Source organism: Impatiens glandulifera, chromosome 6 (genome assembly GCF_907164915.1).
Source record: "Impatiens glandulifera chromosome 6, dImpGla2.1, whole genome shotgun sequence".
In the NCBI taxonomy this organism is placed as follows: domain Eukaryota; kingdom Viridiplantae; phylum Streptophyta; class Magnoliopsida; order Ericales; family Balsaminaceae; genus Impatiens; species Impatiens glandulifera.
In genome coordinates this window covers 38,292,423-38,312,843 of record NC_061867.1, presented here as the reverse complement: position 1 = coordinate 38,312,843, position 20,421 = coordinate 38,292,423, and the positions used below count along the sequence as shown (strand labels likewise).

At 36.8% G+C, this 20,421-nt stretch overlaps 1 protein-coding gene across 1 annotated transcript; it reads right to left on the bottom strand.

The window, feature by feature from the left end:
- Positions 1 to 9,690: 9,690 nt before the first annotated feature.
- On the bottom strand, positions 9,691 to 19,643 carry LOC124942902 (myosin-binding protein 7-like). The gene is made up of 4 exons (XM_047483472.1): positions 19,498 to 19,643; positions 17,850 to 19,413; positions 17,271 to 17,317; positions 9,691 to 10,298 (listed from the first exon to the last, which is right to left on the bottom strand). The coding sequence occupies exons 2-4, from the start codon at positions 19,242 to 19,244 to the stop codon at positions 10,199 to 10,201; spliced, it is 1,542 nt and encodes a 513-aa protein (XP_047339428.1). The 5' UTR covers positions 19,245 to 19,413; positions 19,498 to 19,643; the 3' UTR covers positions 9,691 to 10,198.
- Positions 19,644 to 20,421: the final 778 nt, after the last annotated feature.

Here is a 20,421-nt window from a genome sequence, read left to right as displayed (position 1 = left end):
GCTTTCCCCTCCGGTCCTGGCGCTTCCAAATTTCGATATTCCCTTTGTAGTAGAGACCGATGCAAGCGGAATTGATATAGGGGCAGTTCTAATGCAAGAAGGTCGACCAATTTCATTCATAAGCAAAGCGATTGAACCAGAAAAGTTACCATCATCCACATATGAAAAAGAGCTCATGGCCTTAACCTTTGCGGTGGAGAAGTGACGATCTTACCTTAGGTACAAGCAATTTATTGTAAAGACCGATCATGAAGCTCTTAAATATTTGCTGGAACAAAGAGTTCAAACCCCGACTCAAGAGAAATGGCTCTATAAATTGGTGGGATATGACTTTGTTGTTCAATATAAAAGGGGAAAAGAAAACTTGGTGGCAGATGCTTTGTCTAGGCGGGTAGCAGGTGTCCAATGTGCAGGAATTTCGGTCTATCACACTGCTGTCCAAAAACAAATTCAGGAAAGCTATGAAGAAGATCCCAACTTAACCAAAGTCATTTGTGAAATTCTTGCTAATGTTGATTCTCACCCAGAATGCTCATACGACCACGGGTTATTGAGGAAAAGGGACCGGCTGGTGGTCATGAGCAAAAGGGGGGGCATTCGGGGACTCTGGTCACCCAGAAGAAAATGCAACTTGTTTACTATTGGCTAGGAATGCTTAAAGACATTAGGGAATTTGTCTGGACCTATGAAGTTTGTCAAAAAATAAATCTGATAACTCAGCATATAGGGGTCTGCTTCAGCCCTTAGCAATTCCCAATCGATTCTGGGAATCGGTCTCCATGGATTTCATTGAAAGCTTGCCCAAGTCAAAAGGTGAAAGTGTTATATTTGTGGTAGTTGACAGACTATCGAAGATGGCCCACTTTATGAGTCTGCAACACCCCTTTTCTGCCCGGACAGTAGTTGAGTTATTTGTGGACAACGTTTCCAAGCTCTACGGAATGCCAACAACCATCATCAATGATCGGGGCAAAGTGTTCTTAAGCACCTTTTGGCAGGAATTTTTAAGTATACAAGGAGTAAAACAAGTTTTATCTTCAGTCTATCACCCTTAGACGGATGGCCAGACCGAAATAGTCAACAAATGCTTGGTCACTTATCTACGCTGCATGGCTGGCCAAACACCGAAAGATTGGGTACGCTGGTTGCCTTTGGCTAAATGGTGGTATAACACTAATTTTCATACAACAATACAAACAACTCCTTTCGAAGCCATATATGGATATCCCCCCAGTCCACACACCGTATGTAGCAGGTGACTCGAGAGTGGAAGAGGTGGATGTATCGCTAACGGCCAGGGAAGCCTCACTCCAACTCATAAAATTCTATTTGAAAAGAGCCCAGAATCGTATGAAGCAGCAGTAGGTCAAGAAGAGAAAAGATGTCACGTTGCAAGTGGGTAGCTGGGCATTGGTGAAGTTACAGCCATATAGACAACGTTCGGTCCAGAAGTTATTCCACAAGCTCTCACCAAAGTATTTTGGGCCATTTGAAGTGTTGGAAAGGATTGAGGAAGTTGCTTACAAGCTAGAACTCGGGGCCGACAACAGAATACACAATGTCTTCCATGTATCGCAATTAAAATCATTCAAAGGTACCCCTGCTGTTGTTGAAAATATTCCCCAACTTAGCACACAACCAAACAGGACCGGAAAAATTGTGGGTGAACAAGACATAATGGTGCAAGGAAAAATGAAAAAACACATGTTAATCAATTGGGATGGGGCCCAAACAGAAGACCAAACTTGGGAAGATGCAGAAATTATAAGTATTCAATGCCCAGAGATGCTAGCAGCAAGGAGGCAAACAAGACAACACTCTCTTCGTCGGGGTCGACGAACTTCTGATGGGGGAGATGATGTTACGATCCTCGAATAAGAAAGCGCACCCTCCTCGGTCCTATGGAACAATTGGGCCAGCTTTATGTTCCGTTTAATAATTCATCTTTTATCTTCTCTTATATTTCTTTAAAACCGAATTCTGTTATTTTGTAAGTTGTTATAACAAATTTGTAACCGACTCTTGGGTACTTCAGCCTCTTTAAATGCTGATGTCCACCCCACTTTTTGGGCTATGAATTGAATATTTTGGAACTTGGTACTCTAAGTTATCTCTCGGCCCTCCTCCCCCTTCTTGGACCGCTAGGTGTAATCTAGTGGTATTTCTCTCCTCCCCTTCGGCTCTTCTCTCCCTAACCTCGAATTCTCCTCTCATTCTATGTCCGCTGCGCTTGAGTATTGAATTCCACAATCGGCCCGATCATCAAGAACTTGTTTCTTGAACTAAAGAACTCGAAAGGCTCGGTCATAATTTAAAGTCTAACAGAGAGCTTGAGACAAACATAACACAAGACATGCAGGATTTCAATGAATGCATTCGAGACATAAGTTGCATTGAATCGTCTTCCTTATGTAATCTATTTTCATAGTCAACTACAAGAGGGGAGGACAACATGAGAAAGAGCGGAATTGATAGAGGCCTAGTGAATGAAAAATGGGTGGAGTTTTACCTAAGAAGCCAAATCCAGGTTTTGCAACCAGGTATCTCTGATCACTAACCTTTGAAATTTTATTTGAAGAAGGAGAAAAAACAGAAAATACCCTTTAAGTTCTTCAACTTCTTGATGAAAGATGAAGAATTTAATGAAATCCTTAATGAAACTTGGAACATCAAAATTAATGGAACAAAGATGTTCAGAGTTTATGAGAAACTAAGATTACTGAAAGGGAAGCTGAATAAGCTAGACTGGAAAAAAATCTAGTGGAATTTCTAAAATAGTAGAGGAAGCCAGATCGAAACTAGAGAAAATACAAAGCAAGGCACTAAGAGCCCCAAATCTACCTTATAACAAGGAAGAGGAAAAAGAGGCTCTTACGCGATTTAGAGACCTCTGTTCTAAAGAGGAAAGTTTTGCTAGGCAAAAATCTAAAGAAAATTGGCTTTCATTAGGAGACAAAAATACTTCTTTCTTCTATAAAAAATGTTCATCAAGGAATTTCAAAAATCAGGTCTTAAGGCTCACAAACTCAAATGAAGATGTTTTATAGGGACAAAAGTCAGTTCATGAGGAAACAATAAGTTTCTACAAAGAGGTGATTGGAACAGAAAGGAACACAATAATAGAGGACAACCGAAGATTGTTTCAATAGATTGTGCAAAGGAAAATCAGTGAAGAAAGTGGTAACCAATTGATTACAAGAGTTAGTATGGAAGAAGTCAGAAAAGTTGTGTTTTCGATGAAGGGGGATAAAAGCCCATGGCCAGATGGTTTCAACGCGAACTTCTTCAAAGAAAACTGGGAAATAGTGGGGTAAAGATGTAAGCGAAGGGGTTTTGGAATTTTTCCAAAACAGGAAAATATTGAAGCAATGGAACGTCACAGTGTTGAATTTGATTCCCAAGAACTCAATTCCGGAAAAAATTCAGAACTTTCGTCATATTTAATGCTACAATGTTATTTACAAAATTATTTCAAAAATTATTTTGCAACGTTTGAAAACAGTTATTGATAAGCTTGTAGGATTAAGACAATCAACATTTATTTCTAAACACTCTATTTTCCATAACATCCTACTCATTCAGAGCTTATTGAATGAATATGGCAAGAAAAATATATCGCCACGTGTGGCTTTCAAAATTGACATTAAAAAAGCTTTTGACTCGATCAGATGGGGATCAATCCACGAATTCCTCTTTGCTACAGGTTTTCCAATTATTTTCATTGATTTGATTATGAAATGTGTTTCCATTCCTCACTTTGTTGTGAGCGTGAATGGTATTCATGGAGGCTTTTTCAAGGGTGAAAGGGGAGTAAGGCAAGTAGACCCTATATCTCCTTACTTATTCGTCTTAATAATGGAAATTTTTTACTGCATTTTAAAAATGATTCTGAGAAGTCATCATTTCAAATTTCACTCGTACTGCAAAGAAGAAGCAATAACCCATATATGTTTTGCAGATGATCTATTTTTTGTGGCTTATGCGGATGTTGAATCTGTTAGTATAATCAAAGAAGCTCTAACAATCTTTTCGAGTATTACAGGTTTATACATCAATGAGGACAAAAGTCAGGCTTTCTATGGAGGGGTTAATGAAGAAAGGAAAGAAAACATATTCAATATTATGGGAATCAAGGAAGGTGAACTACCAGTGAAATACCTTGGAGTACCCCTGTCATCAAAACATATCTAATATAATCACTTCAGACAACTAGTAGAAAATGTTAGAAAATCTGTCTTGGGTTGGGCTACGAAAAAACTGTCTTATGCAGGTAGAATCGAGCTCGTTAAAAGAGTCATCTTTGGAATTATTGGCTACTGGGCACAACATATAGTCATCCCAAAGAAAGTAATGGCTAAACTCAATAGAATCATGAGAGATTACATCTGGGAAACACAAGGTATATGAGGAAAAAAGTCAAATGGGAGGATGTTTGCACTCCCATAGAAAAATGTGGACTAGGAATAAAAAGTTGTGTTAAATGGAACAAAGCCATCACCATCTTATGGGAGTTGGAGCAAAAAACGGACTCCATATGGGTCAAATGAGTGCATACAAGATTTATGAAAGAAGAGTAGAGTATCTGGACACGAAGCATCAATAAAAGAATGACATTGTCATTGAAGAAAATCCTAAAAACAAGAAAATATGCCTTTCAAATGGTGAAAACTATAATTGGAAATGGAAGAGGGGTACTATTCTGGCATGATCCTTGGTTGGATAATATTTCCATTATATTCAAAGAAAAAATGCAAGGAAACAGAGTTAGAAGAGAATACATCAAATACTCATTTAGAGATGTCTATGAAGGTAAATGTGATTTACTTTTGAGGCGTATTTCAGAAGGTGATAGAATCCTAAACTTAATGAGGCAGAAGCAACTCAATGAAAGTAATGATGAAATATGCTGGAAAACATAAAACAATGAAAAGTTTATTACAGGAAAGACATGAGAAATGGTTAGAACAAGAGGACATGAGGTAGATTGGCATAATGTGGTATGGTCTCCAAAGATGATTCCTCGTCACTAATTTATTCTCTGACTGGTATACAGGAAAATGTTGACAACAAAAGACAGAATTCGAAAATACATAAACATTCATGATATCAATTGTGTCCTATGTTCGGGAGTTGAGGAAAGCATAAACCATTTATTTGGGAAATTCTCTTTTGTAATACAAATCTAGAGGATGTATGCTGCAAACATGAACATCATCAACTTTTCAGGAATATGGGAAGAAATCCAAGAGTGGATGAAGAATAAAGCAAAAGGAAGATCATTCTATGTAAGTATGTTGAAATGCTACTTTGGAGCAGTAATCTACAATATCTAGAAAGAAAGAAAATTTAAGAACTCACAGTGGAAGAAGTAGAACCGCTGAAGATATTTGGAGAGATATAACTTCATATGGAAATGCACTCATTCAATCCTAGAGAGGAATCGAAAGTAATGAAGAGAATAGAAAGCTCTGCCAGATATGAGATATTTTGTTTGAGAAAGTCACAAGTAGAATAAAAGTAAAAACGTTGTAGGCGCTAATTGATTGTTGTTATTGTCTGTAATTCAATTATTATTTCATTGTCAAATCTAGAAATTGTCTAGATCTGATCTTAAACTTTTGTATTTTTTTCCCTCTTTGGGGTTTTTTTAATGAAATGACACTATGTTGTTTTCCCAAAAAAAATAAAAATAAATAAAATATGACAATCAAACGACCTTAAAGAAACTGATTAGTAACCATCAAACATACGAAAAACAGAGATTACAAACAAAGATTACAAATTGTATCAAATCCTAATTATCCCAATCAGGATTTTTATTTTCATACCAACCTGATGTTTCAACAGGTTGTCTTTCTCTTTCTTTTGTCCTTCCTCTTCCCCTTCCCCTCCTCTTGTAATGAAAGAGGGGTGAACTGAAGATGATGATGAGTACTGTCTATTCTCATTTTGATTTTTTCCTTTATATGAACCCGTTCTAATTTGATAAAAAGAATTATTTTTCAAAAATTCTGAACTCTTCATCTTATTGTTCTCAACTTGAATTTCAAGATCATTATCTTTTTTTCTTCGGTTTCAGTTTTAGAATCCTCACCAACTTTAGATTCCTCTATATCAACCTTATAATTATCTTCTTCCTCTTAATTAGCCTGAGTATCTTCATCCCTGTTTTCATCAGAAACCACTTCAACTTGATTGTATTGAGAATCATCAACTATCTCTTCAATATGATTAGGTTGAGGTTTCACCTTCTTCATCGTCCTACTTCTGTCTTGTACATAATTTTCTTTATCTTCTGTTTCCTGATCTTTAACCACATTTTTCTCTTTGATAATAGGCATATCTGTTTCATTTTCATGTATCTTACTTTCTGGCCATTATGAATTTTTTGATCTTTTTCCTTAGCCAAATCACAATTTGGGCTTGCATGTTGGAAGGTATTGCGGAAAGTGCATCTGTATGACTTCCACTCATAAGTGATTTCCATGACAGTAGGTTTTCCTTTTTTGTCTACTACTGTCATACTATTCGGTAGTGTGCATCTAGAATGCACATCAATGCTAATTCTAGCAAATGATAGGTGCTCTCCTCCATTCTAGATGAAAGTTTATCTGTATGACTTCCACTCATAAGTGATTTCCATGACAGTAGGTTTTCCTTTTTTGTCTACTACTGTCATACTATTCGGTAGTGTGCATCTAGAATGCACATCAATGCTAATTCTAGCAAATGATAGGTGCTCTCCTCCTTCAGTAATTGGGCTCATGTATAATGGTGTACCAATAAACTTACAAAATGACTAAGAGCTTCTACATTATACATGTGTGCAATGATATTTCAAAGTTTGAACCATATCTGAGTTGTTTCTTTAGGCTTGCTTAATAGGTTCAAATCTTCGAACCATCTTTCCAACTTCATACAGTTGGATCCAATATATGTATGCCCATTTTTCAGAATTTCATCCAGATTTGATCACTTCTTAAATTTCAAAAATTAGAGATCATGTACACTGAAATTTTCTCCAATCATTTTTCCTCCCATTGCTTCATAAGTGCCTCTTTATTGACTATGAATGAAACTCTATTCTTTCTTATGTAGTTTTTCACCACTACATTTTCTCATTCCCTAACACAATTTTCTTCTACTATAACAGGCAATTTAAATTCAAAAGGAGAATTCAGTACCTCCACTTTTGTCTGTACATTGCCCAAGTAGATTTTTCCTTTGTATACATGATCTTCAGCCTTTTTCTCAATATTATTTTTTCAGACTTCATTGATTTTCCATGTAGAATTACTTCTGATAATATAGGTCTTTGATTTAGAAGCATTCATTAACTCCTTCCTTGTTGCAACAGACCATTTTACTATCACTCATATTCATCATTCTTGAGTAAATTTCAGTCTTGAAGATAGTGAATGTTTAGCTGGACGGTTGTGTTTTGTATTTTCTCCTTGTTGAGTACAATCTCTCATTTCTTAGTATGCATCAAGAGTTTGGTGATTTGGTTTTTTAGTCCAAATAAATTTACCCTTTGATTATACTCTATCATCCAACCTCCTTCTTTCTTATCTTTGATCCCTGCATTATTTTCCAAAGGCTTTTGGGCAGCAATTGTGTCTTTGCTGATTTCCTGCATTTTTTCGTTAATAACTTCTTCGGCTATTTTGTTCATTTCCTTCTCTACAGTTTTTTTGACTCTTTTCAGAAAAAAGTCATGCACTTTTTTAGCTTTGACTCCTTTAAGAACAAAATCTTCCACTTCTTTTGTTTTGTTGTTTTTCCTTTTACCCATATTCCAATAAGACTGAAAAATAAGGGATTAAAGTCAAAACAACAATCTTGAAACGAACTTATTCAAACCCTAGACGATATTTTCCCGATGTGGAGAACGTGCCAGACGTACCTCTCGTGCCGATCGTGCCAGACGTACATGTCGTGCCAATCGTGTCGAACGTGCCGAACGTGCCGACGGTCTTTACTCCAACCACGTTTCCCGTAACCGACTACCAAATAAACTGAATCGCGCGACCAAGCAACTGTGCCGATCGTGCCGATTGTGACAAACGTGCCGACGATCTTGATTCCGACGCGATTTTTGATTAAATATGAGAATGTGCACGTATTTGGGGAAGAAATTCAAGATTCCATCGCTAGAAAATTCTCTCCGAAAATCTATAGAGCTTTTCTCTCGACTTCATTAAGTTTTGTCTGTGTCGAAAGGAAAGAATGTCATCTTGATAGTGGTTGATGGTCTATCTAAAATGAGCAACTTTATTATATCCTTATAGATCCTTATAATGCAGCTTTGGTGGCTCAGTTAAGTCTTGGACTTAATGAACAAGTTCTGGACTTAGTTGTTTACAAAATGTAAACTTGTGTAAGTCTAAAACATATCACCCACATTGTGATTGACAAAGAAAATAGGTTAGCTTATATTTAGAAACATACCTCAGATGTATGACCATTCAACATTCAATGACTTCATAGCATAATTGTGGTACAACACAAACCACCACACATATACTGGAATGTCACTTTTGAGGTCATCTACGACTCTAATACATGTCTCATATCTAGCAGGGGATCGATCCTTAACGGTAAAAAAGGAGACAATATAACTCCTCAAGTTGTATTTATCCTTAATGGTAAAAAGGATACAATATAACTCCTCAAATTGTATTTAATACGTGTTCAGACGAGAATGAAGCAGTTAGTGGATAAAGGGTGTAAATATGCATCCTTATGTTCTGGATTACGTTTATGTCAAGCTCCCACCATTTTGTCAACAAATTGTGATCCATCACGAAAACAATAAGTTTTGTCCTCGATACTTTGGGTCCTTTCAGGTCCTAAAAAAATTTGACAAAGTTGCTCATAAGCTACGACTATTTGAAATAGTAAAGATTCATATTGTATTTCATATATCTCAACTAAAGAAACAAGTCGAAATTAATTGCTATCCATCATGTGTCACGAGATTTAGGACCAGATCTTAGTTGAAAGAGAAAAAGGATCAGAGATTAAATGTGAGTACCTAGTGAGATGGCGCACTCGGCCATTGAAGATGCAACTTGGGAGGATGAGACCTTCAACCAAAGCTTTCCCTCTTTCATTGGCCATAAATTAAAAGTAGTCAAGACACTCATTTATTATCTGTGAAGATGTGTCACCAGGTGTTCCCTAAGCACGCAAGGTTCAGTAAAAGTCCCTTCGAAAGATGTGTCACCAGGTGTTCACTAAGCACGCGAAGGGAAGATGTGTCACTAGGTGTTCCCTAAGAGCGAGGTTCCTGTTGATACTATTCAGGGAAAGAACTATTTTGAAGGGGAGTGTGGTTATATTTAAGCTTATTTTGTGCAAGGTTGATAGTTATTATGTAAGGATCCATTTAAATATAAACCCTAGTAAAGAATAGAAGCTTTTAGCAAATAAATCCTAAGAGTATAAAATGTGCTATTTTAATTTATTCAAGATATGAAATGAATGATCAAATATCATTTTATCATGTCTCCTTTATGATTTTCTTATTTCTCATCTCTTTTCTCATTTCCTTCACATTTCATTCCTCACAAAAGTCATTACAACCCTTCAACATAGCAATACTCCTACCACTACAAAATAAAGGGAGGGGGGAAATTAGTGTCTCAAACTTCAATCTTAACTGTTCAAATTCCAAATAGAGGAAAATAAGCTACAAAACAACCAAACTGAGATTTACAATTAATAGAAAAACAAACAGACTACTTACAATCAAGCCCGGATCCATTACAAATGCAAATTCAGTTGTTAGATATCATGACGCTCTTCACATTTTGCAATCTTCAACAATAATACTATACAATGATACAAAAGATATACAGATTGAAGAATCTTGAGAAAGACACCTTCAACAACCTAGAAAGCAACATGCTAATGTATGAACTGATAAATCCCGTATTCTTAATGTTAAAAATTGTATTAATAGAATTGTCACAAACACAATTCTATTAATAAAAACAATGTCTATAGACTTTATACCATTTCTTGAACACACTACATATATTCTCTAGAGATGTACTCAAACAGCAGAAAATGAGGTGAAACAAGACTGTACAGTAATTACCCCAAACCTCCAATAAATCCTGCACGAACCCACAATCTACAAGGAGAAAGATCACCAAACTTAATTGTCCTGCAATTAGCAGAGCTTCACAAATCACTCTCTTGTGATTGAGTGATATTTCCATTGTCTCAAATTGGGTGCCTTGTCCAAAAGCATCAATAGGCCAACATTGTTAGTCAACCCAAATGTGTACCTGGAACAAGACAATGAATTAGATGAAAATTTTAAAGTTTGAAATAAATTTTAGATTATTATAAGAAAAATAACTCCACACATTACTATGGTTTCATATAATTACCCAATTATTTTTATTATTATTATTATAAATTCAAGTATATTACAGATTAGTGGGTCTACTGACTACTTCACAAGCCAGTAATTTGATAGTATTTGATTACAATTTTCACAAAAATCACTGAAAAATCAAGTGTTTATTTGAAAAATCAAGTGATTGCAATTCGGCCTTGATTGATCTAGGGTTCTTTGAATAATCAAGTGTTTATTTTCAAATAACCTTGTTTCACGTAGGTTATTGAAAATTAGGTTATTTGCGTGAAAAGAATTTAGAGGTATAAATATAAAATAGAAAAATATAAAGTATTTTGGTTGATTTGAATAATGTGATTTGATGTGTAGATTTTTGATGAGATGTTGGATTATTTGGAATTAATAACAAATAACTGACATCAGATCGGTCACTCACACCATCTAAAGGCTGATTATGAATAACCGACATCCAATAGTCACAAGTCACAGCACCATTATTCAGAACTAGAAATGGACTTTTGACACAACCCTATCTAGGCAAAGAAATTTAAAATTATCTTTAAGGAAAAAAGGACAAAGGAGCTCCTGAACTTTGGCTACATATCCTCAAGTCCCTACTCTTGAAAAGGTACATAATAACCTAAGCCTCTATAAGATTATGTGAATGACCCCATTGTTCAACAACAGTCTCCATTTGTAGTTTTCATTATATGTATGCCAACTTAGCCCAAAATACACACAAATAATAATTCTGATGGCTAAATTCTCAAAAATATTAATTGTAATCAAATAGGAGTGGATCTAGAAGGCATCACATTTGAAAATCGAGATGTATTTATACCATGGTTAATAAATTTATTGGATTTCTCTACCAAATCCGGTTAGATTCACATGGCTATTCTAAGCATCTTAAGCTGACACATATGCAATTTAAGTTGAGATGGCTAGTATTCAATTAAAACTTATACAATAACCCTTGGGTGGCAGGATAAAGAGGAGTTTAGTGTTGAGCATTGTTATTCGACCTTGAATGAGGAAAAAGATTGAGTTTCCATGGGATCAAGTATGGATTCAGGGGATCCAACCAAGATTGCATCCGTTTGGTGGGGTGCAACTCAGGGAGGAATCTTGACGGATGATAAATGTAAAAGGGAATGATCATAACAAGTAGGTGTCGACTATGCTATAAGGATGAAGAATCAGCAGCTCATTTAATGTTACCTTGCCCGCTTATCATTAATATATGGGGTTTAGTATCGTATTCACTGGGGATTGAATTGGTTATTCCAAACTCTATCAAAGAGTTCTGGGAACTATGGGTGGGAGTGTGTAAAGAGCTAAAGAAAAAGAACAAATAGTTTGCAATCCCGATTATTATGTGGTGGTGCACATGAATTGAAAGGAATAGAAGAATGTTTGATAATTATGTGATGGTGCAACATAAAGATTGAAAGAATAGAAGAATGTTTGATAACAAGATGAGGCCAACAAGAATGATTAATAGCTCAATATATATACATGATATTGGATTTGTTTGACGAGACTAAGGTTAAATAAATAAAGGAAATAAATTAGAGGTGGTATTTAAGGATGGGTACTTATCAAGGGGTAACTGGTAAGTAAAGAATTGAGGTAAGCAAGTTTGAGTATTATATATTTAAATGATTTGCATGATGGTAGGCTATTAATATTGCTTCTACGCTCTTCCATGGTGGTTTTGGTTTAAATGTTTATTCATGAATGAACTAGTATGCATTGAGGATACAACTATCGGTGTTCTAACATTCTCTACTTTTCAATTGATACAACTGTTGATTCTTCTATCTCAACTCACATTCTAGCATTCTTCTTTAAGGTACAATCTTTAATTCAAGCTAGGTTAAATGTTGATTCTAATTCTTAGCTTATCAAAGGATCTGATGCGGTGCGAGTCAAAGAGATTGGAAGATAATCTAATTAAGGAAGGGATTGGAAGATATATTCTAATCAAGGAAAGGATTATAATATATATTCTAATTAAGGAAGAGATTACAAGGGATATTCTAAATTAGGTAGGGATATTCTTGTTATGGAAGGAATATCCTAAATTAGTGTAATTAAATTGTAATTAGACGTAATTCCTAATTTAATACGTGTAAGTCCTATAAATACCCTGAAGGTATTCCATTGTAAAGGGGAAGAAGATTATTAATCAGAAAACGAGGTTTCCTCAATATCTATCGACTTTCGGTATTCGTAAGAATCAACGAATCTTGATAAAGATTCATCCTAGCCACGCACGCTGCATCAGTTGGTATCAGTTTCCAGTCGACCCTGAGGTATGCCGCCCCGAAGACAGCCGCGCAACCCTACCCCTGGTGCTGATGATGGTGACCTTGCTGAGTTGCGACGTGAAAACGCTGAGTTTCGCCGTGATAACGACGATTTGAGGCGGCAGGTTGAATGGTTGACGCAACGGATGGATGCATCTATGCACATGCACCACCCTGAAGATGATGTTACGATGACAGATGAAAACCCTCTCGGTGGTCTTCGGAATCGATCCCCTGAACGCCCCAATCATCGCTGGGAGCAGGCTTTCAGGGTGGACATCCCTAAGTTCGATGGTAGTCTATCACCGGAAGAGTTTATTGATTGGCTTTCTCAGGTTGAAGAGATTCTGGATTTCAAGGAAGTTCCTGCAGATCGTCGTGTACCCCTTGTTACGATCCGCTTACATGGTCGTGCACAAGCATGGTGGCAGCAGTTGAAACAGACACGTGTTCGTCATGGTAAGGCAAAGCTCACGAATTGGGACAAATTCAGGAAGCATATTAGGGCTGCGTTTCTACCATATAATTACGAACGTAACCTGTACCAGCGGTTCCAGAATCTTCGTCAGGGTTCTCGTTCCGTGGATGACTATTCCACTGAGTTTTACACCTTTGTGGCTCGTGTTGACCTGTCTGAGTCCCCTCTCCAGTTGGTTTCTCGCTATATTGGTGGCCTTCGCCTCCAGTTGCAGGATATTTTGAATATGTTTGATCCCTTGACTGTTTCTGAGGCACATCAGCGTGCTTCACAGGCTGAGAAACAGCTAGCCAGGCGCGGTTCGGGTAGCTTTGGAAAACAGGTTGTCCCCACTAGTGGCATTGGTTCTTCTTCCCAGTCGGCCCATCCCACCCCAGCCCCCCCTCGCGGCACTACAGCCCCCCCGCAGGGACGTCCCGGTGGCTTGCGTTGTTTCAATTGTGGTGAAGTTGGCCATCGCCAAGCAGAGTGTCGCAACCCAAAGTCCACCAATCGTGGTCTTTTTACTGAGGTGGATGATCCTGACTCTGCTCTTCCTTCAGATTCAGCCCCAGTGTATGATGTTTATGATGATGAGGCAGCGGAGGAGTATGTTTCTGGTGATGTTGGCCCCCTTTTGGTGATTCGTCGATCATGTTTAACCCCTCGTGCTCCTGACAACGAGTGGTTACGCAATAATCTGTTTCATTCCACTTGTACCATCGGTGGCAAAGTTTGCACCTTCATCATTGATGCTGGGAGTTGTGAGAATGTGATTTCTGAGGTTGCAGTTTCGAAGCTGGGTCTGTCCACTGAACCTCATCCCAAGCCTTATCGCTTGTCCTGGCTGAGTCAAGGTACGGATGTTACAGTTTCGAAGCGCGTACTTGTTAATTTTTCCATTGGTTCCCATTATCGTGATGCTGTATATTGTGATGTGGTTCCTATGGATGCTTGTCACCTTTTACTTGGTCGCCCTTGGCAGTTTGATCATTCTGTTATACATGATGGGCGTGCTAATACCTACACGTTCTTATTTCATGGTACCAAGATTGTGTTGATGCCAAATCAGCCCAAGAAGGGTGCTGCCCCCACTCATCATGTGTCCCCCCCTGCCACCTTGTTGTCTCGGGGTCCTTTTCAAACCGCCATGGTCGAATCAGGCATGGTGTTTGCTCTATTTTGTTCGCTGATTACCTGTGGTGCTAGTTCTGAGGTGCCTATTCCAGTGCAGCCGCTGTTACAGGAGTTTGCAGATGTTTTTCTTGAGAATCTGCCTTGTGCCTTGCCTCCTTTGCGTGATATCCAGCATCACATTGACTTGGTTCCAGGTGCTGCCCTACCCAACCGTCTTCATTACCGCATGAGTCCCAAAGAACATGACGAGTTACGTAGACAGGTGGAGGACTTGCTGGCTAAGGGACACATTCGAGAGAGCCTTAGTCCCTGTGCTGTCCCGGCCCTTCTTACCCCAAAAAAGGATGGGTCTTGGCGTATGTGCATTGATAGTCGTGCTATCAACAAGATTACAGTGCGTTATCGGTTTCCTATTCCCCGGTTGGATGACTTGTTGGATCAGTTGGGTGGTGCTTCTGTGTTTAGCAAACTGGATTTTGTCCTTGGGCTGCCACGTACCCAGCGTGGTTCTGATTCGATTTTTGTGGTGGTTGACCGATTCTCGAAGATGGTTCATTTCATTCCCTGCAAGAAAACCTCTGATGCTGTGGCTGTTGCACAGTTTTATTTCAGGGATGTGTATCGCCTTCATGGACTTCCTGCCTCCATAGTTTCTGATCGGGACACTCGCTTTGTGAGTCACTTTTGGAGGAGTCTTTGGCGTTTGGTTAATACTCAGCTGAATTTTAGCAGTGCCTATCACCCGCAAACTGATGGCCAAACTGAAGTTGTTAATAGGTCTTTGGGGAACCTTCTGCGCAGTTTAATTGGGGATCATCCTAAGGCTTGGGATCTGAAGCTGCCTCAGGCCGAGTTTGCTCACAATCATGATGTTAATCACTCCACTGGTTTCAGTCCTTTCCATGTGATTTACGGGCTGTCTCCGCGTGCTCCTCTTGTTTTGTTAGCGCTGCCCAGCAAGGTGCGTCCTCATTCCACTGCTGCGGATTTTGTTGGTCAGTTGGCTCAGGTTCATCAGACCACTCATGACCGCTTGGTTGCTGCTACTGCCAAGTACAAGGAGAAGGCTGATTCGAGAAGGCGTGCTGTTGATTTTGAAGTTGGTGACTTTGTGTGGGCTATTCTGACTAAGGATCGTTTTCCAGCTCATGAATATAGCAAGCTTGCTGCTAAGAAGATTGGTCCTGTTGAGATTGTGGAGAAGATCAACCCCAATACGTATCGTTTACGCCTTCCCAGCCATGTGCGTACCTCTGATGTGTTCAATGTGAAGCATCTTGTTCCTTTTGTGGGTGAGTCTTCTTCTGATGAGGATGATGCGGTTCCAGATTCGAGGACGAATCTTTTCCACCCTGGGGGGAATGATGCGGTGCGAGTCAAAGAGATTGGAAGATAATCTAATTAAGGAAGGGATTGGAAGATATATTCTAATCAAGGAAAGGATTATAATATATATTCTAATTAAGGAAGAGATTACAAGGGATATTCTAAATTAGGTAGGGATATTCTTGTTATGGAAGGAATATCCTAAATTAGTGTAATTAAATTGTAATTAGACGTAATTCCTAATTTAATACGTGTAAGTCCTATAAATACCCTGAAGGTATTCCATTGTAAAGGGGAAGAAGATTATTAATCAGAAAACGAGGTTTCCTCAATATCTATCGACTTTCGGTATTCGTAAGAATCAACGAATCTTGATAAAGATTCATCCTAGCCACGCACGCTGCATCAGGATCATTACGCCATTGTGAGTGTTCTGTGTAGTTTGGTGTGATGTTGTTTTGTTCTGATGCTACAAGTATCAAGATGAGAGGTATGGACGGAGCGATGTAAGGGGATGAACAGTCTGGTCGTATTAAGGATTGAAGATTGTTAGAAAGGAAGAACGGAGAAAAATGAAAAGAGAGTGATGAAAGAGCAAGGAATTGTTTCAATATTTAAGGGAATAGATATAAGAGATGCAAAAAAGAAGAGAAGATGTAGATAATAATGTTTATAAAAAGAACAAATAAGGGAACAAGCAAATAAGAGCATTGAGATCTCATCCTAAAGGTGACAGTGTCTTTAATTTCAAGCTTTCATTTCAACTATCCTTGTACCAAATTATAAATATAGTGGATTTTGGTTTTGCTTGATTCGTTTGAATTAGGTTTATATAGATGTTGGTTTTCTAACAGACCGATTAGGTTTGTGGGGCAGTTGGGTTTCTTATTCAAGGAGGGAGGATTGATTGTTAGGGAGATGTGTTCCATGTTTGTATATTCTTTTGTTGTTCTGCGACAAATTAATTAAGACGCAAACAGATTGTTTTAGACGAATAATTATGTTTCTAAAAAAAATTAACAATTGGACGTAGAAGGTTGTGTGATAATGGGAATATTTGCTGTGTTATTCTATAAGAATCTATACCCTTTTATAGTGTTCAAAGGATCATTTGAACTTTAAATAAAGTTCAGCGGCAATATTTTAGTTATTTTCCTATATTTAACCATTTTAGGGCATTGATTAGTGTGGGTTATTTAACATTATTTCTAAATAACCCACTATCCAATCTAACATCAAATGTATCATCACATCAACATATCGTCATCTAAACTATCAAATTATCCTTATATTTTATGGGGAAAAAATATTAGGCAATGAGAACATTATGCTAATTTTATCCAAAATAACTAACTTCTTACACCAAACAAGGTTATTTGGAAATAACTAGTTGGTTAATAACCACAGAGGTTTCACTTAGACTTTCTACAATTAGAAAAAGAATAATAACAAAAGAAAATAAATGCAAGCTTCAAATATTAGGTAATAAGGAGGACATTATGCTAATTTTATCCAAAATAACCAACTTCTTACACCAAACAAGGTTATTTGGAAATAACTAGTTGGTTAATAACCACAGAGGTTTCACTTAGACTTTCTACAATTAGAAAAAGAATAATAACAAAAGAAAATAAATACAAGCTTCAAATAACAATTAACAACTCACTTGCTGCGCTGAGCTTTCCTCCTCCAAAAAATGAAAGATGCAAGCCACTGAAAAAATAATAGGCATATATATATATACAAGTTAGATCTATTGAGAATAGTAATATGTACAAAACCAATAACATAGAAATGCTTTGTAAAATGTGGCATTAGACAAGAAAAATAGGATTAACATCACGAACAAAATAATAGCAGATTTACTTGCGTTCATCAAGAGATTGGATTTTCTTTTATGTCTCGTTTTTAACGAATATAGTCAAGATAATCTACACTGCTTTTAACAGGAATGAATCATTATTAAGAACACTTTAACCTAGACACATCACAATAATACATGTAAAGTAATATCACTTTTATAGACAGCCGAAACTGGACAATCAGATTGGTTATAATTTCATCTTCAATTGTTTTTATTACAGTCCTTGTAAGAAAATCCCTCATTTTCACCACAATGTTCTGACAATCACAGCCTAAAATACATTATCTGAATCAATGTTGAAGTTCTTTATACTTAAGGCAGGGGTCACTCCTGTGTGGTTATACTAACTTGGTAAAATGCAAAAAAAAAATTGTTAATTACCTTGAGGACAGACACAATGGAAAAGGTGCTGAAAAGGAATGCCTTTTTTACAGGAACTCTTTTCACTGTGGACATATCTTTACACAAATGTTGAGCAATCTCCTTCAACAGAACTAACTGTGCTTTGTCAGTTCGCATAGAAACTATTGCCTGTCTCATTGATTCCCTATCAGCCTCAAGTGCTTGAAGTCTCAAGCAAAGCTTCTTCATCTCAGGATCCCCAGCTTCTGTTTGATTCGAAGGGTCCTTTGGTGTAATCAGATCAGCATGGTAATCTCCTAAAGGGGGCTTAAGTTTAAGAGAACCATCATTGGTACTCCCTTGATTAACAAGATACTTTGTGTATACCCTATCATTTATATCATCTACATATTCTGTTGTATATTCCACCTTTGCAAAAATATGCTCTTCTTCCTTTCCATTTTCCATCTTTTGCATATCACTATGCATTGGAGGTTCTGAGGCATAGTCCGAACCTATTTCTTTAACTGTTTCATCAATTGAAATTGATTTCTCTGTAGAAATTCTCCTCAAGTGTCCAGGTAGTCTAGGAGATTGGGGAAGAATAACCTTATCAGAGACATTGTTGTTAATTGAAAAGTCTCCACCTGAATTATTGTTTTGAGGATTATTTTCTAACTGATTGATCCTCGACTCTATATCCTTCAAATGATCATAAGAACTTTGAGACTCACCAAATGCATATTTCTCAACATCATCCATATCATTGTCTGCGGCTAAGCCAACAAAGTTCTCATTCAGACTGCACTTTAGAGGTGGATAATCATGAATGGGAAGATCACATTGTGAACCAAATTCAATAAAGCTGTCATTGCGGATTATGACCCCTCTCTCACCATCCGGCTCAGACTCTGCAAGCCCATAACTCATCAATCTGTGTTTATATGCCTGTATCTCACAGTAGAGAGATTGTATACTTTGCTCCCTCTTGTACAACAGTTCATCCATTGCCGATAGCTCATCCTGGCCATGTTGCATCTTTTCCTCTGCAAACCGCTTGAATTGTCGAGCCTCCATCTGAATCTCAGACTTCTCTTTCTGCAACCTCAAAATCATTGACATTGTTTCATTCACAGCAGATGATGAAGCATTTCTCTCCTCCTCCAATTCAATAGAAAGTTCTTGTATTGTTTCTTGTTGTGCTCTAATAATATCACGCAAGGCTTCACACTCATTCTCGACTTCCACTCGAGCAATTTGTGAAAAAGGGAAATCTGGAATGGAAAACCTGTTCTCTTCCTCAAATTCACTAAGCTTTCTCTTCACTGTACGAATCCATGGCCTAGAATAAGACCTATTCATCAATGAACAGTCACAGACACAATCACAACATTTGACTAAACATGTAGAAGGTATTGCTCCCTCTAGCTCCATAATCGTACGTGCATCCAAACCCACAAAAGTAAATATAAAGTAAAAGCAACTCAACACAATCAAGCTCCCTAATACTCTCTAAAAATGAAGATTCCCAAGAATTCAGTCAGTACCCATCAAACCATCGATCTTGTTAAATACTCAAACAAAACACAAGGTAATCAATCCTCTGAAAGACCAAAACGAGCAAACAATCAGATACACTCAAAAAGAATAATAAAAAACATATATTTATAATAGTTACATGGGTTACCTTGAATAGAGTTTCTGACAGGAGATGAAACAAAAATAGTTGAAGCAAAACAGAACCCAACAACCTCTTTTCCAGTAGGAAATAACGATTGAAAAGAAAGCGAAGATCAAAGAGCAAAGAAGCGAAAGCGACTAGAATGACAAGCTGTAGATCTTCCCAGCAAATTTTTGTTGTCTATCTTTGGTTGAAGCAAATCAGCAAATGTTTTTAGCTGGGGGAGAAGACTTACCGGGTAATATATATAATAAACTTGTCAATTATCAAATTATAAATCAGAAGTTTGGTGTTATTGAAGATTAATTCAATTATCACGTGCACTTTTTAAAATTCATAAGTAAATCTATTTAAGTTTTCATATGTAATTTAAAAATAATAGTGTATAAATTGTTTACATGTTTATTATATTCATAAATTTTAGTATAATATTTAAAATTATTTATTAATTTATAGTTTAATAAAAATTAATATTAAATAATGCCTAATTATAAATTAATAAAAATATTTAAAATTTTAAAATTTATATATAATTTATTTTAAATTATATATATTTTAAAATTTTAAAAAATACATAAATATATTTCTTTATGTTTGTACCTAATATATTATTTACTTCAAATATATAATAATAAAAAACTGATAACTAAACTAAAATATTAACTTTGATTATGATTAAATGTTTTTTTATTTTAGATATGACATGGCAACGAGTTAGAACCGAACTAAGGTAACTGATTCCAACGTGCTCTGTCACTTGTAAAGGAAAGAAAAAAAAAGTATGTCTAACTTCAATTTATTGCGTGAACTCAAAACACATATTTTTTTCGTTGAAATGATAAGTATTTTAATTTTAGTTATACATAACGGATTTTTTTTAAGTTTTCAGGATTACAATAAAGATAACGTCGAAGAAGATTAAGCATTGAA